The sequence below is a fragment of the Prosopis cineraria genome, unplaced genomic scaffold, assembly GCF_029017545.1.
Source record: "Prosopis cineraria cultivar Desert tree isolate PC_DT_omini unplaced genomic scaffold, ASM2901754v1 PC8, whole genome shotgun sequence".
Lineage (NCBI taxonomy): Eukaryota > Viridiplantae > Streptophyta > Magnoliopsida > Fabales > Fabaceae > Prosopis > Prosopis cineraria.
The window spans coordinates 31,533,533-31,561,000 of record NW_026555339.1 but is presented as its reverse complement, the minus strand read 5'-3'; the positions used below and the strand labels follow the sequence as shown (position 1 = coordinate 31,561,000).

Genomic DNA, 27,468 nt, shown 5'->3' with positions numbered 1-27,468 from the left:
ATATAGTTTATCTAAGGATACAATTATCATAGTGAATGTAATGTTCGCTTGACATTACCAGGACAACACTCTTACACACCGTTGTGATAACCAAGATTAGATAAAATCCTAAGAAGAAGTTATCACAACTCAAGGGTTTAAAAGATTAGTTAAAACAATGAGATCCCAAGAAAACCCTTTTTAAAAAATGTTGTTTGAGCTCAAACCATAGTTCAAAATTAATTAAATATGTTAACGAAAGCATGGAAATCGAAACAGCCATTCTTTAAAAATCTTGCCCGTCTGCCGCAACGTAAGCCACACCCGCCGTGGTGGATGGCATAGAGGGATGAGTCCCTCGAAGGCCACTTGTGCTATGGCGTAAATACCATGTGCCGCGGTGTGCACCTACTGTCATGACAGTATATTGCTGTCATGATAGCTCTTTAAACTCTTAGAGCACACCGTTTTGCCATCCGACGTCCGATTTGGGCAGTTCAAGTGTCCACACAAAGTTCTTCAAGCCCTCTAACTAATGGTACTAGTCTCATACTCAAATAATTATTTGTTAAAAAGATGGACACTTAAACCCAAAATGGTTCGTTTTCATCTCCAAACAAATATAAAGGTGTCCAACTTGCAATACCAAATGCCATTAGCTCCAGAGACACTTTAACCACCTCAAATGGACACACACAACATGAAAATTCATTCATATCACACAAATAATCATTCAAACTCCAAAATGACAACCAAACCCCTATTTGACAATAATACAAAGGGGTGGATTAAAATTTAACACACATATCAATTTAGTCATTTTGGCACAAGAAACACTTCAAATACATCACTTGTAATTGTAACTTGGCCAAGCACACACACTTAATCCACAACATTAACCTTGGACCAAGATACACACACTTATCATAAATTCATGCAAGTGATAACAAAACAATGTCATGTTCCTAGGTTGGCATTATAAACTGGCAATATTCACTACAAACCCAAAAGAGAAAGGGGAAGAGCTATACTACAATGCAGTTCACTCTTCAATTGCCCCTTCCTTCCCTTTGCCCCTATCGGAGCCCTCACCTGTAAAATATAACCACGAGATGAGATAAACATTTCAATGATAGAATAATTCACTACTATTAATTAACATGCACAACCATAAGAAAGCAAAGCTATAACACTCCAAAATATACTTTTAGCATATTACAACATTCCTTTCCATAAATACAAGTCATTTACCACTAGCATGATCATTCTACCATTCGAGCCTCCATATCACCTCGATTGAAACCATAGGCTCTTAGACCAAGTGCACATTCACAATAGTCTGAACTCACCTTTAGTGGTAGGATCACCCGGCCAAAGGTGTCCTATCCTACTTTTGGACTATGATCTCCCCCTATTGCACACAAATCAGAGTATCGTTACTCCAATACTACATCATTGATGCTAAGGAGAGTCACTCTCTAATACCATATCCCACATGAATATTAAAGAGAAAATCTTCAACACCATGCCTTACTAGACACTAAGGAGATACATGCCATATGAACTTCCACTACCACTAGTACAAAATATGAAATTCAAGGGGTACTTTCTACATCGGTTGAAAGGCAAATGATGTTGAAAATTAAGGTGGTGGCATTTTTGTAATTTTAGCAACGTGTATTATAGTTTTTACACCGAGTAAAAAGGCAACCGCTGTAGAAAATACTTTTTACAGTGGGTGCATGGACACCCGTTGTAGAAAACATGAGTTTCTACAGTGGTTGGTAGTCACCCGCTGTAGACATGCGATTTTCTACAGCGGGTAAAGTGTGACCCGCTGTAGAAAGTGATCCAATTTTTTTAACCTCTAAACTCCACGCTTCTCCACCCTTATTTTTGTGCCTTCAGAACACTCGTGCTTCCCTCCCTCGTCCCCCTTCCCCATACTCCTTCGTCCCCACCCGACCACCCTCTCAGCCCACCGATCCCCCCCGTCCCCCTCCCTCGAGCACCTGTCCCCACCCCTGTCCCCCTGCCCCTATCCCCGATCCCCTCACCCTCGTCCCCAACCCCCCCTCGGCCCCCACTTTTGATTGATTAGGTATGGCTCTTAATTTTTATAAAGATAATTTTTTATTTGATTGTATTTTTTTGTCAATTTATTAGGCTAATATGTGTATATATATATATGATGATAATGATATTAATTATTGTTGGGAGTGCTGTTAGTGGCTTTATAAATCATTAAGTTATTGCATGTGATCATTAATTTGGTTTAAAATTATCAATTTTCTCTATTAAAATTTTTTTAAAAGTCTATCTTCTATAAGACTAAAAAGAACATTGGTGTAAAAAACATATCGAAAAAAAGGTCTATCTTTTTTTACCTTCCATATTGGCACAATCTTGAAATGAGGCACTGTAGTGATATTATGCACATAGGGAAAAATGTGTGTGATAGTATTATTGGAATGCTTCTGAACATACTAGGAAAGACCAAGGATGGTATGAATGCAAGATTGGATTTGAAAGAAATGGGAATATGAGAGGATTTACACCTGAGACCAGAAGGTAAGCAAACTTATTGTCCCCCAGCCTCTCATACATTGTGCAAGTCTAAGAAAATAAATTTTTATGAGTGTTCACATGGAATTAAAGTTCCTTCAGGGTATTCTTTAAATATTGGGAAGCTTGTGTCTGTGAAAGAGTTGAACCTAGTAGGCTTAAAGTCTCATGATTGCCATGTCTTGATGCAACAACTATTACCTTTGGCTATTCGAGGTATATTGAAAGAAGATTTAAGACTTACAATAACTAGACTTTGTTTCTTTTTCAATGCTTTATGCAGTAAAGTTATAGATCCCTGTAAACTAGAAGAGTTAAAACAAGAAGCTTGTATGATTTTGTGCCAACTTGAGATGCACTTTCTTCTTACTTTTTTTGACATTAGGTTCACCTAATAGTGTATCTAGTAAGGGAGGTAAAATTGTGTGGCCCTGTTTATTTACGATGGATGTACCCAGTTGAGAGATACATGAAAATACTAAAAAGGTATGTCAAGAATCGATATCGACCTGAAGCATCGATAGTTGAAAAATTTGTTGCCGAAGAAGCCATAGAATTTTGTTCTAATTACTTCTCAAGTACAGAATCAATTGGACTTCCTAAATCTCGTCATGAGAAAAGGCAATTAGGTCAAGGCACACGTGGAGTATCAGTAAAGAGCATGAGTCATGATGAATTACAAGAAGTACATTTATATATCTTGAATAATATTGATGAAGTTAAAGAATACATTTCTTCTGACAAAGAACTTCTAAAGGCAGAAAATTATCGAATGAGAATGACTAAATAAAGGTTGTTGAAAGAGCATAATAAGACTTTTGTGTATTGGTTCAAGCAGAAAGTTTTGAATGAAAGTAGCGTTTCTGATACAATTAAATGGTTGGCAAGAGGTCCTAACTTTGATGTTATATGTTGGAGTGTGTCGCACCCGGAAAAATGCGACGCGGACGGCGCGCGAGCGGAGGTCTCGGCCTTCGCGGCGGGAACCGGATCAAACGAGGAGTCGCCACCAAGATTTTGAGGTAAATCTCGGGAAACTGATTAAATGGAGGATAAGGGTGATCTACGTAATCAGAGAACAGGTTCGGAAGTCGGTTGAGTGTAGGGAAGGTGTTAGGCACCCCACAACACCCATTCGTCAGAACGGTTACCTGAAGTTTGCTGTGCTCTATTAATATGGTTTTATAATTATTTTAGTTATCCCTTTTATATTCATGTGTTTGATAAAAATGATGAGAAATATTTATTTATTTACAAGGGAAGATGGACTTGACTCAGAATCTGACTCTAAGGCCTACGTACCCTATGATGGGGATCAAAGTCCACGTAGTTCGGGCTTAAAAGTTGTTGGTATAAAAATATTTTTTTTTGAAGAGAAATTAATTATAAATAATTCACCATTTTGCAAATAAAATAATTTTTGAAATTTTGATATGTGTGTTTTAAATTGCAAAAAGTAATTTAAATTTAATTATTTTCTCAATTTTTGAATTTTTGAAATAAAGAAAGAAAAGAGTTTAAAATTTATTTTTTTATATTTTGTGATTGGGAATTTAATTGTAGTACCTGCAGAACCTTATTGATTCATACGGTAATGCAGTTGTTCTAAATATCTGCGGAGATTCTGAAATCTCACACGGTAAAAGAATTTGGCAGTTTAATTTATTTATTTATATTCTTATGTACATTTTTAAGTATTCATGATAATTCTTTAGCATGTAAATACATGTCTTGAAGAATTTTAACCAACATACCTGCAAAGCCTTATTGACTTATACAGTAATATGATTATCCTAAATATCTGCGGAGATTCTAGAATCTTACACGAGAAGGAATTAAATTTAAATATGTCTTTAATTTAATTAATTATATAATTTATATATATATTTTAAAAACTTAATCGTTATATCTGCAGAGCCTTATTGATTCATACGATAATACGATTATCTTAGAAGTCTATGGAGATTCAAAAATCTCACATGACTAACAGATATAATTGGTGAATTTGATTACAATTTAAATTCATTAATTTAATTAATTAAAATTATAAAAAAAATTTTATTTTATTTACAAAAATCATTTACTAATGAAAACTCTTAGGATTTTACGAGACCCACAAGTAAAATAGACATACGAAAGTAAAATAGACATACGGAGTGATGATAACCCACCACAGAATACCAACAAAAATCATTTACCATGCTGTTTCTGTCCTTTTTCCTGCTGCATGGCCGAAAGTGTATGCTTATTTTTATTTTTGCGTCTCTGTGCCTGTGTTTCTTCGCTGTTTCTGCATTTCTTTGCTGTTTTTGCATTTCGTGTCTCTGCATTTCGTGTCTCTTTTTTGTTGTTTTCTTCTTTTTCTGCACATGGCCGAAAGAGTATGTGTGTGCGTGTGTTCTGATGCTCTCTTTCTTTTTTTCTTTTTTTTTAGCCATTCTTTAATGCTTTTTTTTTGTTAATTAGATTGAGGGAGAGAAAGAAAAATTTAGTTTTAAAATACATATTTTTAAATGGAAAACAAAAAACAAAAAAAAAATTCAAGGAGAGAAATTTAAAAAAGTTGAGTCTCAAAAAATTGATTCCCAATATCTTTGAATGATTGGGATAATTTGAGAGGAATTTTTTTTTTAAAAAAGTAAGCAAGATTTTTTTTTGAAAATATAATCCTAAAAAGGATTAAATTTCATTTTTATATTTTTTATATTTTTTGATTTTTTATTATTAAAATTAAAAAAAAATGCCCGGACAAAATACGGTGTTCACAGAGTGCGTATGATATTAATGGGTATTCTTTCTACACAAAGTCCTTGGATGAAAAGAGTACAGTGCAAAATAGTGGGGTTATAATAGTAGCTGAAGTCGTTCATTTCTCTAGCTCAAAAGATAAGAAACCTAAACTAGCAGCAAGGACTTATTTTGGGGTTATTGAAGAGATTTGGGAGGTTGATTATACAAAATTTAGAGTTCTTATTTTCAAATGCAAATGGGTTGACATCAACAGTGTTTATGATGACAAGTTAGGATTTATAATGGTTGATCTTAAAAAACTAACTTATGGGGATGAGCCATTTATCATGGCAGACCAAGCTAAACAAGTTTTCTATGTGACAGATCTAGAAAATAAAAATTGGTCAATAGCACTGAAAGGAAAAATGGTGATTGATAATGATGATAATCAATAATCAAGCTTCGATATTTCTGAAACCCCTACTTTCTCATTAGGGCTACCAATTTTGAATGTAGTAGATGAAGTAGATGACGAACATGCTACAAGAAATGATCACCATGAAGGGATATGGGAGAATATCCCTATATAAATTTAGTTTTTCAATTAAATTATGTTTCCTAAATTCAATTAAATTTATATTATGTTTTCTAACTATCTTATATTTGTTCATTTTTATAATTAATTTAATCTATATGAATTAATAGGAACATGGAGTATCAGAGTGAATATGGTGATGACACTCAGAGCCAGCCCACTATTGGCCAGCCACTTGGTGATGACTCAAGTCAGGGTACCCTTAGTGAGAGCTAGTCTATGAGGAGAGGTAGACGTGGCACACAATTGAGAGATTTGACATTAAGTAGGAGTGCTGGGCACAGGTTACCAATCCAATTTGATCAGAGATGGAATTCGATAGGGGAACACAAGGCCAAGTTTGTTAGTTTTCTTGGCCTCCTATCTCGTACCAAGCCCCCTATTGTATTTGAGGATTAGTCTGATGTGTCAGAACGTGTGAAGGACTAGATATGGGAAAGTATTCAGGTACGTAATTAATTTATGCATATAGTTATATATCATTGTTAAATTACTAATTATCATCTTGTGTTTTAATTGCAGCTCACGTACGATGTTCCTTTTAATCAAGATCGCCGAAATAGGTTGATTTCCTACTATGGAACGTGCTGGAGAAATTTCAAGACTGATCTTGCTAGGAGATATATCCATATTGAGGTGCCAGAAGGTCAGGCTCCTCCTAATCCTCTCGACACATACCAGTTCCTTGATGAAGATACTTGGCAAGAATTTGTCAGGATTCAAACTTCTGAAAAAGCTTTAGTCTGTTGATTTCTAATTAATTTAAGTTTTGTTTAGTTTTACTTCAACTATAAAATTTAAAATTAATTTTTTTAACAGGAAAAATGAGCTAGAGGGTAGGAAATTGCTCGACAGAATCACTGCCCCCACACGCTATCTCGTGGGGGTTATGCTAGGGCTGATAATATATTGATGGTGGAGAAACAGAAGAAGAGAGAAGAAAAAGCTAAGTCCGATCCTTCCATACTCCTTTCTCCACCATCCCCTATCTCCCGAGAGGAGAAATGGAGATATGGACAGCAATACAAAAAAGGAGGCAAAAAAGGCTATACAAGCGAGACGGCACACGAGATTGCTGAGAGGATTGTAAGTAATATTATTATTTCTTGTCCCTTTAAATTTCTATATACTTATATATAATATTAATTAAGATTATTATTTTTATGTTAAAGGATGCTCTTAAGGAGCAACAAGTCTAAGGAAGTTTCATTCCAGAGGGTAGAAATGATATCTTGACAGTTGTAACAGGAAACCAAAGCATCCGGGTCGTGTGAGGGGTGTTGGACATGGTATGGGTATAAGAGACTACTTTGGAGCACCTTTACTCCCCAACTCAGGAGGTGTAGTGACTAGAGAAGAACTTGAAATAGTGATATCCACTATAAGACAGCAAACTAAAGAAGAGTTTGAAGCTTCATTCGAGGCCCGACTTTTACAAATGAAGGAGCAAATGAAGGAGGAGATGATAAGCATGATGAGCTCATGATAGGAGATACCTATTGAACTAGTTCATACATCTCCTGGATTTTATAGCACAAAAGGGAGTAATGTTCTTGAGCATGTGTCAAAGGGTCCTTCTGGTGACAACATTGGCGAACCATGCGAGATGTTTCTAGAAGATCTTGATAGATGCTTGGTTGGTCTTGGTAGTGTTTACAACTTGGGGTCAACCATCCACCATAAGAAAATTCAAGATTATCAAGTAAGAGTGGTGGTTGAAGATCCAAAAGTGCCAAACACGTTGGTTCCATTCCCTTCTGATGAGGTGAAGACTGTAGCAGAAGCTGTTGGCAATTTTATCCTGTGGCCCAAGAGACTTGTGAATATGGTTCAACCTGTGGTATGTAATTTTATTATGTTGCAACTTTCTTAAAATGTTTTCTTACTAACTATTTCTTTCTTTTTTATTATGTATAATAGCTTTTCTCGTTGAGTCTCCCAAAACTTCTAGAACCCTCGTTAACTCCACACCAACAAATGATCTTAATGGCGTATGATCCATCATTCAAATTCAAAGATTTAGAAATGGATTCGGAGGTTGTGGGTAAGAAAGATATGATAGTGACAATTGAACGGGAAGATTTGCTTGGACTTTTGTCAGATAGTCAGCTTACCACACCACACATTGAACTATTTATGATGTAAGTTTGTATTTCTTGAATGAAATTAACTTAATTATCAAGTCTAGTGATCTAACACAATTGCATTACTGTAGGTACCTTCATCATTTGTGCATCACATCGGGCAAAGGTGATAAGTTCAAATTCCTTTACCCACATCACATGACAGAGAAAGGGAATACTCCGGAGTTAAGGGCCCAGTATCTCTAGCAAAGAATATGTTTTTATGGCTCCATACGTGCACTCGTAAGGATCAATTTGTAATTAATAGTTTTTTCGATGTAGATTTACTTTAACTCATCATATTTTGTAGGGACCATTAGTAGTTGTTTGTTCTTTAAATAAAGAACAACACTATTGTCTTCTTATGTTCCCTCCATTACAAACTTGGAAGAAAATGAAGAAGACGATAGACTCGTAAGTATATTTGTGCAAAAATATTTTATATAATTTACACTAAATATTTTAGTTGCTAACTTGGTGATCTTGAACATAGAACAATGAAAACATATCAAAATGTGGTCTTGCAAAAGCACGGACATGAGCTCAAGGATCCTACATGGATTGAGCCCAAGGTAATGCTATATTTTATGAATATGTTCAATTACTAAGATTTTTTTATTGATTTCTTATGATTTATTCTTATACAGAGCCGTAGACAACCACTGAAGGCGAATTTGTGCCGCCTATATGTCATGAGACATATGCTCAACATTATCACATTGGGTATGACTAAATTTACAAAAGAGGTAAATATATTTTTAAGAGTTTTATTTTATTATGTTATTTGAGAGTACATAATAAGTTTCTTTTACAAATTATATTTTAGATATTTGACAATTCGGATCCATATCTCAAAGCTGAAATTGAAGACATTCGCATACATTGGGCAACTTATTTTAGGGAGAATTTGAGAGTTTTGTAAAAAGTTTTGTACAATTTAAGAAGTTTGTTAGTTATAGACAACTTTTGAAAATATTTGTTGACACAATGTTTTGGATAGCTCAATATATAGTTCTTAGATAGTTCATAGATAACTTTGAGTTTTGGATAGTTGTTAATTTAATTTTATATTAAAAATTGTAAATAAATTGAGTTGTCTGATTTGGCTGTGGTAATTTTTGTGTATAGAGTAGGGTAAATTTAAATATAGTTGTTTATTTTAAAAACAAAATACACTTTTTACAACAGTTATTACCATAACCGGTGTAGAAATTAATATTCTACATCGGTTAATGTAAAAACTAGTGTAAAATAGCAAACTTTCTACAGCGGTTGGAACCAAGCCGGTGTAGAAAGCGGACTTTCTACAGTGGTTGGAGCCCCAACTGGTGTAGAAAGACTTTCTACAGCGGTTTGAACCTAGCCGATGTAGAAAGTGGACTTTCTACACCGGTCCCAACCGGTGTAGAAAGTCCACTTTCTATAGCGGTTGGATCCCCAACTGGTGTAGAAAGTGCTCCATTTTTTAATTCTTGAATCGTTGAACTATTTTTTACATCGGTTATTGTTAGCTGACGTAGAATATGTATTTTTTACAACGGTCGTATAACCGATGTAGAAAGTTACTTTCTACATCCCCTATAACAACACCACCTATTTAACCGCTGTAAAAAGTCATTTTTAACCGTTGTAAAAAGTCATTTTTGTAGTCGTGTACTCCTTCCTACGGGTGAACTCCCACCCCCTAATATGATCATTCTTACACTCATCATATTTAACACATATACATTTCAAATTTCTCAACTAGTCCATATAAAACTTTCATCATTATCATCGTTCGAAAATAGTTTTTTATGCACAAAACCACATTTTGCAATATGCAAGGTTATCAAACCCCAAGTAATAAGTTTAATATATCTATTTGTAGAGAGTTAAGCAATATAATCCAATAGTGTAAATTATTCCATTACCTCAACCCTTTGTCACACAAAAAGGGTTACCATGGCTCAACATTAGCTTCACACGTTCTATATGCATGAGTAGCTCAAGCAATACTCAATTTATACAATCAAGTGACAATCATCAATTATCACTCCAGATAAACCCCACATTTTATAGGTTCTAAGTCAATTATCGTCAATTATCACTTGATTTATGCTATGTTTTAGTACACAAAATTAAATTTGATATATCTACATGCTCTTACTTAAACTTCCAAATAGAAATTGTTTTTACACATATTGAGCTTGTAAAGATTACTTTAGCATTCTTAAAACAAAGTTTAGAACTTAAATTTTCCTAGACTTTCCTTTAAATACAGTTTTGCTAAAAAGGTTTTTAAAGAATCAAAAATTCCTTAAACATCCAATTCACCCCCTCTTGGGTGTATTGCCATATCTAACATTTCTTTGGAATCCATTCCTTGAAAATCCTTTTCATGCACAAATATTTATTTTCTTAAAACATGCATTATCTAAAGCCATTTCATGTAATAGCTATAATACTCACAAATAGTTATAATAGACAATCAAACAGAGTAAGTTATTTAGTTATTTCAACCCACTACTACAAAAATAACAATATTCAACGGTTATTTTAGATAATATTCAACGGTTATGAACTGTTGAGTAATCAGGTGCTGAATATTCTTTAAACCCTTATTCAACAGTTTTTAACCGCTGAATATTTTACCTTTATTCAACGGTTTTTTTTCAAAACCGTTGAATATATGGCCGTTGGATGTTTTTTTAAATAACTACAAGAAAATATGCAACGATTTTTATTTAAACCGTTGCATATTCTTAGTATATTCAACAGTTATACATTTTAACCGTTAAATATATAACTGATATGCAACGGTTTTTTAAAAAACTGTTGCATATTCTTAATATATTCAATGGTTAAAAATTTAACCGTTGAATATATAGTGCAAGTTATTGAACAGTTTTTAGATATAACCGTTGAATATTTTGGGTTACTTTTTTCATATACATGTTTTACATTTCTAACAATCCCCTGCATTAAACATTTACAAATACAATATCCAGCATACCCATAACAAAATTTCAACAACCAACAATATTATCCTATACATAAAATGATGAAATTTACATGGTGCATTACTACATAAGCTATGTACAATTTGAACTAGCTTAAATTAAACCTATAAGTGGCTAAAATAAAGCTTCATATCTCAAAAAATTGACTAAGTAGGTATAACTATATGTATGTCAACTTTAAATATATACCAACATCATCTATTCCTTCACTGTTGCTGGTTGTTATAGCTAAACCATACTTGAAAAATGCCACGTGCTAGCTCTTCAAGGACTTCTTCCATTTGAGCCTCAGTAAATGTGTCACAATATGTGTCCTCGTAGTACTAATTGCAAAAACAACAAACTAAAGTCATATTAATTACTGAAAATATTAAATAATGAAGAGAAAGTTGACAATATATATACATTGTTTGGAAGAGTCCCCACAGGAGCGTGTTGAATTATATCCTTCATATATCTCATGATAGCGTACCCACAATCCCTAGCTTTGTCATGTTGTTCAGGGCACTACGATCACACATTGGATAAAAAAAATATGATCAGTTAATGACATGATATAACTTATATTTATGTTGTAAATACACAATAAATAATAAATACATATACCTTGATAATTGTCCAAGATGTTGCTTTATCAAGGCGACCGCTACCCATTATTAGTTATCAAGATTGCTGATTAACCTTAGTGCGGTACATGACAATGGTTCTAACATGCAACAGAAAAGTTGATATGAGAAATGTGCATATAAGAAGAACGAATTACACATGCGCGCGCGCGCGCACGCACGCACACACATATATATACACAAAACTTAGTGAACTTACTGATTAATCATCTCTACTATATGCGGTTTATTGGTAGGATCACCACCTCTAATAGGGTCGAGATACCATACTCTCCCTATAGTTGGATTGATCAAAAGTATCATCCAATGCCCCCTATGATAATGATTACAATTAGGAAGTGTCATAATTTAATTTTGAAGAAAGTAAAGTATCGTAAAATGATTTACCCTTCACAATAAGGTGCCATGAATATTTTGTTCTTATTAGTGCCACGTTGCTCGAAGTATTTAGAAAGCTTCTGAGCTATTTCTAATCCTTACTTAGGACTCATTGTCTCGTGGCCATAAGGAGAGACTAAGTAGGGACTGACGAGTATAACCCTCTCCGCTACATCTCTCCTGGTAAGCATGGTGATGTACAGGTTTCTTAAATAATGTCAACATAAATTGATCAATAAATGACTAAAATATAGATATTGGTAAACATTTAATACAAGGTTTTAGAAACATATCTCATATATAAGTTACACAAAGTAGTAGTAGCCTGTGCATGGTTGAATAAGTCACTCGAAACCTCATTGTTGACTTGATCGACAGACTCTGGATCTCCATACATTGTTGTAGGGAAGGGGAGCATTACTCCTTCTTGCGTCTCTGCATAAGTCTTAAGCAACTTTCGGTGTTTGTCAAGTGTGACTAGTTGATGCTAAGGTGTTGATTGAGAGGCTTTAGGCACATAGGTTTGAGGGCGAACCTTCAGTGCATTATTGGGAAATGTGATGGACTCCTTGGATTTTTCAACGGAGTTCTTATCATTTCCTCTCTTTCGCTTATTATTCGCAAGTACCTTCATAACCTCTGGTGCTTTCTTGGCCACAGGCTTATCAACAGGCTCATTTTTCTCTCTCTCTCTCTCACACACACACACAATTAGAGATCAACTACAAATAAATTTCAGTTATGAATTTAGATGTTATACCTTTGGGGACGGCGTTGAAATACGTATAAGATGAACCGGCCATGCTACAAAGCTTCCAATTGCATCTACTACTATCCTTGCATCTTTAGTGGGGTGAGGTAGATCATAATTAGGCTTTTCAGCCGTCTTCAAAGAAACCTTGACTGTCCCTTCAAGGAGAATCTCATTGTGAAGCATGATTTGGCTAGCAATATTGTACATTCGTCCCAGTGCAACCAAACTGCCATCCTCTCCCAAACAATCAACATCAGCCTCACCCTAAAAGACAAAATCATTACATAATATGAATAATATTATCATGAATAAGGCTAGGAAAATTAATAATATTACCTCAGGTAGGAGCTGAGATGGGATTGTGTAACTGTCATTCATATTAGGGCTAGCGTCACTCAATGGAAGCCCTAACTTATGCCGATTCAACAACATGTCAATAAGTCTAGATTGCTCTTGTATCTGCTGTGACTATGCTTGTATCTGTTACTTCTATTCTGCTAGCTCTTGCCTCAGTTCTTAAACCTCAGCAGAAGAAGTAGTCTTTTTATAATGCTTGTACCCCTCTCCAAAGTATTCTTTCTTTGTGACACCAAAGCCGACGCCTAAAACACGACCAGGATGGTCAATATTCCCCAATGCCTTCTCCAAGATATCCTCATCAGCAGTAAGAGTGCCTGCTGATGCCTCCTGAGTCAAGCTCTCCTATGAAGCAATAAAAAGTAAGGTAAATGAGTAAAAACAAATAATTAATAACATTATATTATTAACACTTACTATTGTATCAACAATCGCCTTTGTTTTTGGATTATCAATATTGCCTTGTTTGTTTTTTCGAGCCTCGGCCCAAATTTTGCCACGAGATATAGAACCCTCTGACACCTGCTCTTTTTCAATCAAGGCCTTTTCAACACCCGCATACCCCTTACGCCCAGCCTTATAAGTGTATTCATTCTTCTTTGCCAACTCTTTCTTTTTGGTTCTTAATGCCTTTAAAAACACAAAACATGATAAATAGGTTGAAATAAATGCCAACAAAAGCAATAAAATTTTGATAGAATAACAAAAATAATACCTTAAACTCTGGACTATGGCATGAGTCAACAAAATCTTTCCATTCATTCAAATTTACAATTGGCCTAATAAGGGGAGGAACTGTGTCTTCAATGCCCTCTATATTGGGGTTCTACAAGAATTTACAAGAGACAAAACTTCTAAATGCTCGAAGGGCTGCCCCGGCCTTTTGTAGGACATACTTCTTATGCCTTTCCTCAATCTCAAATCCTGACTGCAAAATAAACAAGTGAACTTGTAAGAAGAACATATATCATAAACAAGTTTAAAATAATAATCAAAGTGATAATATCTTACAGTTATAGTATTCCATACAGCATCCCTCATTGCGGGAGTTGCATTCCTCCATGACTTTAAATTGATAGGCACACAAGACTTCGCCGCCACCCTGATATAACTAATGAAATTATTACTGTCAACTACTTGATTTTTATTATTCCACTTAACAGTAAACTTCTTGCCTTCATTTCTTGCTTTTGTCACCTACTCCATCACAACCAACCCTTTCTTTAGTTGTTCTTCCTCCTTACTAGTCACATTTTGCCTGCTATCATCATTTTGCTTACTAGGACTACTAGATTTAGATCCAGTATCTAGACGATCACCCTTAGTAGCCATTTACCTGTGAAGACATCAATAATTAAGATTAAATAAAACAATAATAATTCAAACAAGAGCAACATCTTAACAAGATTAAATAAAAAATATCAAAAAAGTAAGTCAAAAATAGTCATTTACCTATTTATTTCATTCTTTTCCTTTTTCTTGTCTTAATTACTTTTTTAACTAATTCTTTCTTAACTTGAACAGTTTTCTTCTTCAGTTGAATTGATTTCCCCTTCTTAGAAATCCAAATGCCCTCATTGTGATCATGTCTTATGTAGAAAGCATTATCTTCAATATTGTCTAAGCCATCATCATTTTCAAATGACGTCCTATGAAATGGATCAATATCAACTTCATCATTTTTTCTGTTTTGCTCATTTTCATCACTTTCTACAGCTTCCATTTCTTCAACTTCCTTGTTACTCCACAAAACAACAGACCATTCCTTATCAGCAGGATTATTGACATAAAAAACTTGTTTGGCTTGAGACGGATAAATGAAAGGATCTTCTTTATACCCTTCCTTCTTTAGATTCACTCTAATCAACCTAAAGTCATCGACATCTAACCTATTATTATTTTCAACCCACTTGCAACCAAAGATCAAAACTCGAAAGGAGATATAATCCAACTCCCAAATATGCTCAATTACCCTAAAGTAATGCATTCTAGCATAGATGGGTTTTTTATCTTTCGTACTGGAAATGTGCATGCCATCAGCTATAGTAGATACACCACTATTTTGCATCATACTTCGATCATCGTGTTCCTTTGTGTAGAACTTATACCCATTGATGATATAGCTCGCGTAAGAGAGGACATGTTTGTTCGGTCCTAGTGATAACCATCTCAGTCTATTAAGAACTAAATTAGGATCAGCATTATACTTCCTTTCTATATGCTCTTTCAACTAGCGTATAAATTGTTTATTATGTAGTTTGGTGATCCAACTATCTAATTGATAAGGGTTCTGCCTCTTAAGCTCTGCCTGGTGAATCTTAGCATACTCATCAACCTCTGGAGAGTTGTATAGCACAAAAAGGTGTACTTTTTCCTACTGGTCACTTGAGATAGTAATAACTTTTCTTCCTGTTGTCCTTTCTATACGTTCTTCACCAATAACCCTTGAATTCTTTAAGTATTGATTGCAAAAGTAAACAGCCTCTTCACTAATATATCATTCAACAATGCAACCTTCTGGTCGACTTTGACTTTTAACATAACCTTTCAATACTTTCATATGACGCTCAAATGGATACATCTATCTCAAATAAGCAGGACCACATAATTGTACCTCTCTAACTAAATGAACTGTTAGGTGGACCATTATATCAAAGAATACAGGAGGGAAAAACATCTCCATCTCACACAATGTTTGCACAATTTGACTTTGCAACTTTGGCAACTTGTTGGGGTTAATTACTTTACTACAGAGACACTTGAAGAAGTAGCATAACTTTGTAATTGTAGCTCACACATAATCAGGTAAAATACCACGTATAGCCACTGGAATAAAATTCTCCATCAAAACATGACAATCATGAGTCTTTAAACCCTTTAGCTTTAGATCCTTCATTGAAACAAGATTCCTAACATTTGAAGAGTACCCATCTGGAATCTTGATTGCAGCAAGAAACTCACAAAAACTTTTCTTTTCTTTTCTAGACAGTGTGTGAGCCGCAGCGTGAAGAAATGTACGAGTTCCTTTCTCTTGTGGTGCCAATTCTTCTCTTATCCCCATCACAACCATGTCTAACCTTGCATTAATGCCATCCTTGGTCTTTCCTAGAATATTAAGCAATGTTCCAATAAGACTATCACAAACATTTTTCTTAATATGTATTAAATCAAGGAAGTGTCTGACATTCAAGGTCTTCCAATATGGCAACTCAAAGAATATAGACATTTTCTTCCACCCATTTTTTCTAACATGCTTGGCAAACGATTTACCAAATTCAATATCAACATCTTTTACCTTCTCAAATAGTTCCTCACTAGTCAATTGCTTTGGTCGCCTTCTTTCTTCTGATTTTCTATCAAATGATTTTTTCCAACGACGATATCGATGCTTGTTACCCAACCATCTACGATGCCCAAGGTACACGTTCTTCATACCATGTTGCAACCTCACTGAATGTGTGCCTTCTTCACAAATAGGGCATCCAAGTTGTCCTTTAATGCTATATCCCGATAGATTACCAAAAGTCATTAATTGTACTAAAAAGCATAGCTCTCAAATTGAATATCTTTTCTCTGTAGGCATCATATACCTCTACACTTGTTTCCCATATTAGCTTCAAGTCTTCAATAAGTGGTTCCAAATAAACATCTATATCATTTTCAGGTTGCTTTGGCCCTGAGATTAGCAAGGACAACATAATATACTTTCGCTTCATGCAAAGCCAATGAGGCAAGTTATAAATGACCATCATCATAGGCCATGTACTGTGGGTACTACTCTGCATTCCATGTGGGTTCATCCCATCGGTAGACAATGCAAGACGTAAATTTCTATCTTCTTTTCCAAACTCAGGGTACTTCCAATCGAACCTTGTCCATTCAGGAGAATCAACTGGATGCCAAACCTTGTCATCTTTAATTCTGCCATGTGCATGCCATGTTAGATTCTTTACCTCTTGACGTACGCTATACAAGCGTCTAAATCTTGGAATAATAGGAAAATACCACATTGCCTTCTTTGGACTCTTCCCATTCTTCATATAATGTGATGCCTCACACTTAGGACAATGGGTTAGCTCTTCGTATTCATTCCTAAACAAGATGCAATCATTAGGGCAAGCATGTATCTTCTTATAACTCAGGCCAACTGTGCGTAACACCTTCTTTGCATCATATAGCCGACTTGGAAGCTTGTTATTCTTTAGTAGCATTAGTCTAATTAGAGAAAGCAAGCTTGAAAAGCTAGTATCACTCCACCCACTTGTAGCTTTCAAGTTGTACAATTCTAACACAGCAGATAATAAAGTGAACTCAGTACAACCTTCATACAAAGGTGTCTCCGCATTAATTTTTAACTTCTCCAATTTCTCTGGAAAATTTTTGAGTTCCCCTTCCATCTCATTAGCTAATTCTTCAAAATAGCAATCAGCCTTATATGCACTTGTGTCAGAATCTGGTGATGATGAATAACTTTTCATATATGCCCAGCTACTATTATTCACATCTTCAGGTATCTCTCTATGCTTTACCCAACATTTATAACTTTGACCAATTCCATACTTAAATAAGTGAAGTTCACATGTTTCAGGAGAAACTGACTTCACATTACCATAGCTTAAACAAGGGCAAACAATTCGCCTACAGTCTTCTGCATTATTTACTGCAAACTTAATGAAGTCTGCCACCCCATCCCAATATTCTTTGGATAGACGGTTAGCAGACATCCACTCCTTATCCATAATTAATGCCCTTGTTTAAGTAAGATAATAAAGATGGAAAAGCATTCAGTAAGTACAAGTTGATTATTTTAAAAATTTAGACAATTTTAGCAGCATGGCAGCTTAAATTCAATGTTCCTCAAACCTTATTCTCTATTTATACTAATTTAATCAAACTAAATGTTAAACTACTTTAAAGAAAGCTCAAACTTGTTCTAAATAATCGCAAAATAAAAATTTAAAAAAATTTCAGCAGCATAACGGCATGAAATTGAGCACTTCCCAGGCTTAATGCCCTCTTTTCACAAATCCAATATTAAAATAACAAAAATTTCAAATCAAAATATACATAGATCAATCTCAAGTCAATTTTAGAATAAAATACTACTACAACTAAAAGATTAAGCAACCATGTAATATAATAACCATAATATATAAAGAAACAAGTCCAGTTTCCAAGCTCAATAAGGGGAAAAAAGGAATCAAATAACTAGAAAAATACAATATTTAAGAACAAATTGAAAAGCATTGGGTAAAAGTGACAAGGAACATGTCTACTAAGTCAAGACATATATCTTATTGTTAATAAAAATTTAATTTATCTTAATAAACTAAATAATCACAACCTAGCACACATCGAACTGAATATTCAATAATCACAAGCTAACCATATATTGAAAAAAATTAGTTTATCTTAAAAACACGTTTACTAAATTTTGTGCAAAACTAAATATCTTAAAAAATTAGTTTATGTAAATGAAAAACATGTTTACTAAATTTTATTCAAGGTTGCCCCACTATATATTAAACCAAATTTAAATAATTAAAAGCTAACCAAACACTCTGATCTTCTCTCTTATCTTTCATAGAAACAAACTACTAGGGGCATGAAACAATAAAATCAATCAACAAAATATCACAATTAAATCTCAACACAGCCCAGCAAATTGTCACAAACTCAAACCAATCCAGTTAGCTAATCTAAATTCTAAGTTAAAAATTAACGTTATCAACCTCAAAAGCTTCCTCTACACAATGAGATAGCAAATGAGATAGAGAAATACCTTAAAAATCACAAAATAATAGTGTGAGGCTGCTCTTGATAGAAGAAAGGATGAGATAGTGACAACTTCAGGGGAAGATGGCGGACTAGGAGGATTGAAGGCTAGTCGATGGTGAGAGCGAGAATAAACGTATCTCACCTACTCTTGAGAAGAGAAATAGGAAGAGCAAGAGGAAGAGCAAGACGAAGAGGAGCTCACGAGGAAGAGGAAAAGGAACAGGGTTTGGCTGAAAATGGGTCTTGAAGGAAGAGGAAAATGGAGGAAATGGGTGGTAGCTGTTACTGACCAAAAATGGCTCTCTGACTCTCTTTGCTTGCAACTGTGCTGATGCTCAGAGGAAATGAGTGTTGGCTGGATATAGGTCTTGGAAGAAATGGGTTTGCTCTGCTCTCATCTCACTCTCGCGCGCATCCCTGTGATAGCTTTTCATTTTCGCTGACGGAGGGAAGAAGCTTTAGAAATCAATATATTCAATGGTTAGATATTTCTAACCGTTGAATATATTGATATACCCAACGGTTGAATGTCAAATCGTTGAGTATTAATATCAAATACTCAACGGTTATTTGACATAACCATTGGGTAATATAATATATATATATATATATATTATATTCTAATATTATATATAATATATATATATATATATTATTTTGCTAAAAAATATATATTCTAATATTATATATAGTCGAATAATATAATATAATATATATATATATATATATATTATTTTGCCATATATACATACATACATATATATAATCAATGTTTAAATCTAAATAAATGTTGAGTATCAAGATATTAAAAAAATAAAGATTAATTGACTCAAGTAGTATATATATTCAACGGTTTAATTTTAATAACTATTTAGTATTTAAATCAATACTCAACGGTTTTTAAATTTTAACTGTTGAGTAAGAGGTGGAGTGTAATATTCTTATATACTCAACAGTTATATTAATAAACCGTTGAATATTATCATGCAATATTAAACAATTTTTTAAATAATCGTTTAATATGTAATTTTCTCTTTCTCGCCTCCCAATATATAACATTTTTTATTATAACCGTTGAATAAATGCTGTTATATATCTAAATTTTTGTAGTAGTGACCCTTCTATCACAAGAAAGGGTTACCCATAGATTTTCACAACAATTAATGTCCCTGCTCTCTTCATTTCCTTAAATCATTCTCGTAACATGACAATCTACGAACAATTAGTGTTATTAGTCAATTAACAAAACTAACCACAAGGACTAATTATCATTTAAAACAACATTTAGCTATTCTTTTCTTTTCAGTTAGTCAATTTATATTCAATGCAATCCAATCACCTTTTTCTATTACTTCTGCCAATCCTATCATACCTCACTCCAATTTTCATTCCTTTTTCTTACAGTTTTAAAGTCTATTTAAGCTTACGATCTTAAAGCTTTATCGTCTAACTCTAAACTAGTAGCAAAACCCTAACTTGATTCTCAAGAACATTTTTTATTACTAAAGGGTAAGAAAAAAATCCCTTAAAACTTCCTGATTCAATTTCTTTATAACTTATACTAAGAGAAATTAGGGTAAAATCGAAGCTAAGCACAGTACAAAACTTCCTCCTCAATCAATCTAGCAAAATAGAAAACTAGATTAGTTAACAAAGAAATCAAGTTTAGTTGCAAGCTACCAACTTTTCAACCTTCTTCTTTTGCAATACTCTTTCTGTTTGTTTAATATATCACGCTCTTTTTTTTTTTACTATTTCTTTCTTTTTTTGCTTGGGATTCATGCCATTTTCTCTATTTTTTTTCTACAACTTCTTTTTTGCTTGACAATGAAAATTCAAATAAAAAAATGCAAGGTAGCAACTTTTTTTGTTGGTGAATTTTGCAACACAAGAACACAAAGAACAATGAGAGAGATTAACAAGAGAGGAGAAGAGGTAGAAGACAACTGGAAGAAAGAGACATGATACAAAGAAGAACAAAAGGGGAAGAAGAAAAAAAAATGGAAAGGAAATACAAACTTGATGATAGCACAAAATCCTATGCTTTGATACTAATTAATGCGGAAATCCCTACTTTCCCCTAAAAGTAAACCCTCTAGATTCCAACGGATCGTTGCATAATTGTCAAGTACAATGCAAACAAGAACAAAGAACAGAGTAGAAGTAGGAAATTAGAAGCAACAATGAATAAGAAATGAAAATAAGAAACCAAACAAGATAGGTTTGGATAGTTGACCTAAGAGGAACCTGTCTCTTGACCCTGTCTCTAATAGTCTAGGATTTAGAACCCAAGAGGCACCTGGCTCTTAAACCCTAACTCTAAGGGCACCCACAATAGAAGACCAATGCTTTGATAATCCCAATCTTTTCAAGCACTTAGAAGGCATAAGAAAAGATCTCACAATATATGAATATTCAAAATTTCTATTAAACTTTTCCTTTAAAACCAATTACATAAGGTTTATATATATGTAACTAAATGAAAACCCTAACCCAGAAGGAAGGAGGTAGATGGCACCAATTATGGCAAAAGAAATAGAAAAGTTGACCAAAGTTATAATAGAAATCAAATTTAAAAACTTTCCTAAATGATGGTACCTTTTAGGATCCTACCTAAAATATAATACTTAAATTGCAAGTTTGCAATCCAATTAAGGTAATAACTAAAGATATTAAAAATAAATGCCTAAATGAAAATAGGAAACTAATCTAGCAATCAATGCTTGCTTGACTAGTCGAAGATCTAATTTGACACTCCAAGTTTGCATGTGACAAATCTTCTTGGATGCTCCAAAGAATGAAGATGGCGCCTTAGGCCTCTTCATTGGGTATGGGCTTGGCTTCAATAAAGTCTTGAGTCAATCAATTAAGAGCCTCCTTTATAGCTTTAGTTCTAGCCCTAGTTATTGGGCCTCTAATCCCTTATAATGGATCTTTAAGCATGCCTTTCTTGATATGTTTAGCTTGAGCTCCTCCTTCTTAAACCTCATGCACGCCTCCTTGCTCCTTAGCTAGGCCATCATTACTATTAGATTGAGCCATTACTGACTATTAATAAAAGTCAAGGACAAGCATTGCAACATAAAATTGTAAGTTTAAGATCCAAAAGTCTTGCGCTATACTTTTATAAATTTCCTAGAAATATGTAATTCTAAAAAGGTAAATTCATTTAGGATGTATGTTCTTGCAACACTTTGAGCACACAATTCTAATGTTTTCCTGCCTTTTTAGTATACCAAAATTTTTTGTATTGGCCTTTTATATATTTTATATTTCATTTCCCTAATAGTGAGATTTTGTTTCTACTCTTAGTTTAAGGTGATTTTTTTTGGATACTTTATAATTGACTTTTTTTGTGGGTGCTCTTGGTTTTAGGTCTATCATTAATGATAAAAAGGATAGTTAAAATTAAGTTAATTATAAGATTTTTTTGTCATTTTTTAAGTTATTCACACAGCCATTGCCCATATGTTTTTTTAGGCATGTACAAATAGTGTACATAGTACATTTCTTGCAAAATTTAAAGTTGCTCAGCCACTCATGCATGTACAGCTTTACATGACATAGTTTAGTTGAAAGCATGTTTTAAGTGTCCTTTCCATATAATGGAGACAAGCTTAAATTATTTCTTATTTGATTATATGTAAAAGGCATGCTTTTACTATTATTTTACATGCTTTTTTTCCTTTTTAACTTTTGGATTAGGCTGTAATAGAGGCAAGGAAGGCACGAGTGATTCATTTGTTAAAGATCTAAACATTCAAGTTTATTGTTTTTAATATATTAGTTCATTATGTTTTTGTTAGTTTAAGGGATGACTAATAAAACTTAAGTAGTTAGATTAATTTCTATGTACGAAATATCTATAAATTTTTTTATGTCATAGCAGGATGAATGTTAATTATTAAGATATACTAAACACTTATGTTTTAATAACATGAGTATTATAATAGTATGGGTGTTGATAGTATTATTAATCATGTTTAATAAATATTGAAAATTCATTAATAATGCCAATAACACAGTACAAAAGACCCAAATAAAACTAATAACCTAGATTCTTTCATTATCATCCTTCCTTGAATGTGATTCCATTATAGTTTTTGCTCTTCCATGAAATGCACAGGGTTAGAATCTAATTAAGTAATGCTACTCATTGACAAATAAAAGGATAAAGTAATACTACTGAATAATGACTTCAAAGATACAACTGAGGACATTAACAATGGATAATTAATATGTCTAATCTTCCATGTTCCTAAAATTTCTCTGTAGACCACATTTGTTATTACACATGAAGCATTATTTTCCCATGATTGCGTAATAAAATCTTTATAGTCATTGCAAAGGATAGAGTAATTAGGAATTTCCTTATTGTATGTATGCGAAATGGCAATCTACTTTTTGAAGGGTTTATGTCCATCCTATAAATTATAACCTTTTGATTTTGCCTTAAACCATTCAACGTTATAGCTTTAATAACATTTTTCCCAAGTAACTAATACATAATTGTGTACCATTGCATAGACATGATGCTTAGTCAATATTCCTTAATAGCATTATAGGTGCTTCCAACTTTTAATGATGGATGATGTGGAGGTATTCTAGTATAGTTAGTCATTATCTTATGTGGACTTGCATACTAAATCACAACTGAAATACTCAACCGATTCACCTGGAAGTAATGAACACATGTAGTTATTGACTTGGTTGATGCTTTTAATGGTTAAAGTTAGAATTGCCCTATCATTGAAGTATGTTATGTCCTATAAATTGTCAAGAAGATTTGGATAAGTAGAGAAGACCACATCATCCATAGGATCTTTTCAATTATAAATGAGCAAATGATAAGGAATTTCAATATTTGCTATACCTTTTTATGTGGTTGGCTTAATTTTCTATCATCCATATCTAACAACCATTTACTAAATTTCTCCAAATCATTGCTATTTTCTTCTATGGAAGATGATGATAATCTCATATTTCTTGTTTGCTTATAGATTTTGCAACAATCACATAAGGGCAAAGAACTTGTGCAAGCATTAACAGTACTTGCTCTTGTTCCTTTTGGTATAATAGGAAGTATTTGATGATGCCCTGAGAATCATTGCAACCATATTTGCTGTGTAATGAACTTGTACTGTAAATGTTTAAATGATTTAAGTTGCCATAGGATGCATTAGCATAGGATAATATAGTTGTGTGATGAATATGGCTTTGATATGTGTGGATGTGGTGAAATGTGACTCAATGGGCTAAGATAGCAGTGTAAATATAGGGGGTGTGTGTAGAGAATATGTGAGAAATTGGCCACATTTATGTATAAGTGTGAAATTTTGATTTATAGGCTTTGTTGTGTGAAAAGGGCAGTTTATTGGCTAAATGTGCATGTATGTGTGAACATGATGATATTTTTGTGTAATAAAGTGTAATTGATCCTTTTGGACTTGGATCAAAGCCTAAAGTGATCTTTTGAGGCAAAATATGGAATTTGAACACTTGGGGTGCTTAGATTTTTAAGAAAAGTAACTTTTTACATCTGAGTGTCTAAATTGAAATCAAACCATTGGATCATTGATGAAATCCTAAATCGCTTTAGGCCATCAATGAAAACTAGAATGTAGTTGGGAGGATTCTAGGTCATCTCCAAAGAGAGCAATGCATACAAATTCTTAAGCCAATTGCCATAACAAATTAAAAGAATGAGAGAATGGTTCAACTAATTCTAAAATGCAAGAATGTTTGTAATTTTTGATTTTAATGTGATGAAATGAATGAATGAAATGATGAGCTCAAGTTAGAATCCCTTGTGATAATCCTTGAATTTCAAAATTGCAGCAACACATGTAAAAACAATTAGCTTAATAAAGAACACTCTAAAACTTTCAAAATGTTATGAATCATAGAATCCAATGATCACTAAAGAATTTAAGCTAAGTAAAGTAAAATTAATAATGTGATTCAACCTTATTCATAGCCACTAAATTGAGACCAAATTAAGTAGTAGAAAAACCTCTTAAACCAAATTCATATAAACACATATGGATCTAGCTTAAAATATAAAGAAATTTGAACAAGAACATTAAGAATATATGAACACATTCAAGAACATTCAACTGAATTCATACATTCCAAAATTGAATTACAATATTAAATCTCAATTCAACGTCCACAACTTAAATCTAAACATGTAAATGGAATCAAAATCATAATCCAAATAGAACAATAATTTCAAAATCCTAAAAGAAGAAGAATAAATTGTAGAATTGAAAATACAAATAAGGAAAACAAATCTAAAAATCTCAAATCACAAGTTCATCTTCCTTGAAGCTCTCAATGGAGAATCAGCCTCTCATGTTGTTCTTCTTCAAATGAATTAGACTTTGAACTTGAGATGCCATCTTGAATCTAGAAAATAAGGCTTGAAAAGGCATGAATATATGGTGCTAGAATGATGAAGTATAAATCTAGAATTGAGATAGAATAAGATGAAATTTTGGAATTGATGAAGTTGAAATGTGAATATGGAATAGTGAAGAGGAAGGAAATAAATCTGGAAATGAAGAATGAAGAAGAATCATGTTGGAATGCTGACGGATACAGATTTGGACATGAGGAAGAGATGATGATCACGTGAAGATGAAGCTGAAGATGAGAGAAATGGATTTGGAAAAATGAAGGGAAAATATGGACGAAAATTGAGAGAAAATGAGAGAAAATGTGGCTAAAGAGAGAGAGTGGAATGCAAAGAATGAATCCTAAAATTGAAAAATAAAAGCTTACATAGGTGTGGAAAATATGAAGGTGATAAAATCAAAGTGGATGGTGATAATACCAAAGTAAATCCAGATCTGGAATGGCTAATCTCTAGCTGGTAAATGAGATTAATTTGGCTGAATAATAAGGCTGGAAATTAAATCAAAATGATGCCTAAGAGAGCTGAATCATGAGGCATAGGAAATATGATTGAAGTATAGAAAATGTGATCCTCTTTGACTTGTCTTCAGCTGCTACCTCATGCTCACAAATTCAATACTTATGTCACGCATCACATGCTCCATTTAAGCTTTATGATGATGTCATTGATGAAAATCCTAAGTCACTTCAAGCCATCAAATAAAGCTAGAATGTAGTTATGAGCACTCTAGGTCATCTCCCAGGAGAGTAATACACACAAATTAGGGTTCAATTGCCTACAAATTAAAAGAATGGTTATATGATTCTACTACTATCTAAATTGCTAGGACTTAGATGTTTGTAATTTTTTAATTTGAATGTGTTGATGTAAATGAATGAGATGATGAGCTCAAGTTAGAATCCCCTATGATAATCTTTGAATTCTAAATTTGCAACTACACAGGTAATGACAATTAGCTTAATAAAGAACACTCTAAAACTTTTAAAGTGTTGTGAAACATTACATCTAATAATCACTATAAATCTAAGCCAAGTAGAGTGAAATTAACAATGTAATTCAGCCTTGTTCTTAGCCATTCAATTCAGACCAAATTAAGTAGTAGAAAAACTTCTCAAACCAAATTCATATGAACACATACGGTTATGAAGAAATCTAAACAAGAACATCAAGAATAAATGAATGCATTCAAGAATACTCAATTGAATTCATAAATTTCCAAAACTGAAACACAATATAAAATTCAATTCAACGTCCACAACTTCAATCTAACATGTAATTGGAATCAAAATCATAATCCAATCTGAACTAGAATTTTGAATCCTTGAACAAAATAGAAGAAATTACAAAATTGAAATTACACATTAAGAAGGAAAATCTGAAATACTCAAATCATAGGTTCATGTTCCTTAAGGCTCAAAGGAGAGTCAGCCACTTATGCTCTTCTTCTTCACTTGAATAAGAACTTGAGAAGCCTCCATGAATATATGAAGATGAAGATGAAATCCAGAAATGGATGTGTGCTAGATGAATTTATGGAGAGGAGGATATAATGGACGAAAATCTGGAAGAGACTAGATGAAGTTCTGTACGTGAATGAAGGAAGAAGGAGTAGAAATGATCTGGACAGTGAATTGGATGAAGATGGTGTGAATCTGATCAAAAAGATGAGAGAATTGGATCTAGAAAAATGGAGAGAGAATATGAATGAAAATTGAGAGAAAAATATGGCTGAAGAGAGAGAGAGAGTAGGATCTGAATTATGAGGCTCTAATATGAAAACTAAGCTTATGTATGTGTGAAAAATATGAAGGTGATAAAACCAAAGTGAATGGTAATAAAAACAAGAAAAGTCTAAATCTGAAGTTGGTTAATTTCCAGCTGAAAAATGAAATTAATTTGGCTGAAATTCATGCTGAATCTAGCACCTAATGAACTGATTGAATGAGCGTGGGAAATGTGACTTGATGCATAGACAAAAACATGACTCTCCCAGCTGGCTTCATTTCCATGTGAAATTTCATGCATTTTAGATTGAAATCACGCCTAAATTTCTATTAGCTTGCCTCATGATGATATCGGCTATTGCTTCCCATGTGATCAGCTTCAATTCACACTTGAATTGCTCTCCTTTCTTAAGATGATGTTATCCAATATCCTTTGGATTAG

The 27,468-nt window shown here is 33.4% G+C and overlaps 1 protein-coding gene across 1 annotated transcript; it reads right to left on the bottom strand.

The window, feature by feature from the left end:
* Positions 1-16,621: 16,621 nt before the first annotated feature.
* Positions 16,622-17,845, bottom strand: LOC129317532 (uncharacterized). The gene has a single exon (XM_054961845.1). It carries the CDS (start codon positions 17,843-17,845, stop codon positions 16,622-16,624), a length of 1,224 nt encoding a protein of 407 aa, XP_054817820.1.
* Between the last annotated feature and the right edge of the window lie 9,623 nt (positions 17,846-27,468).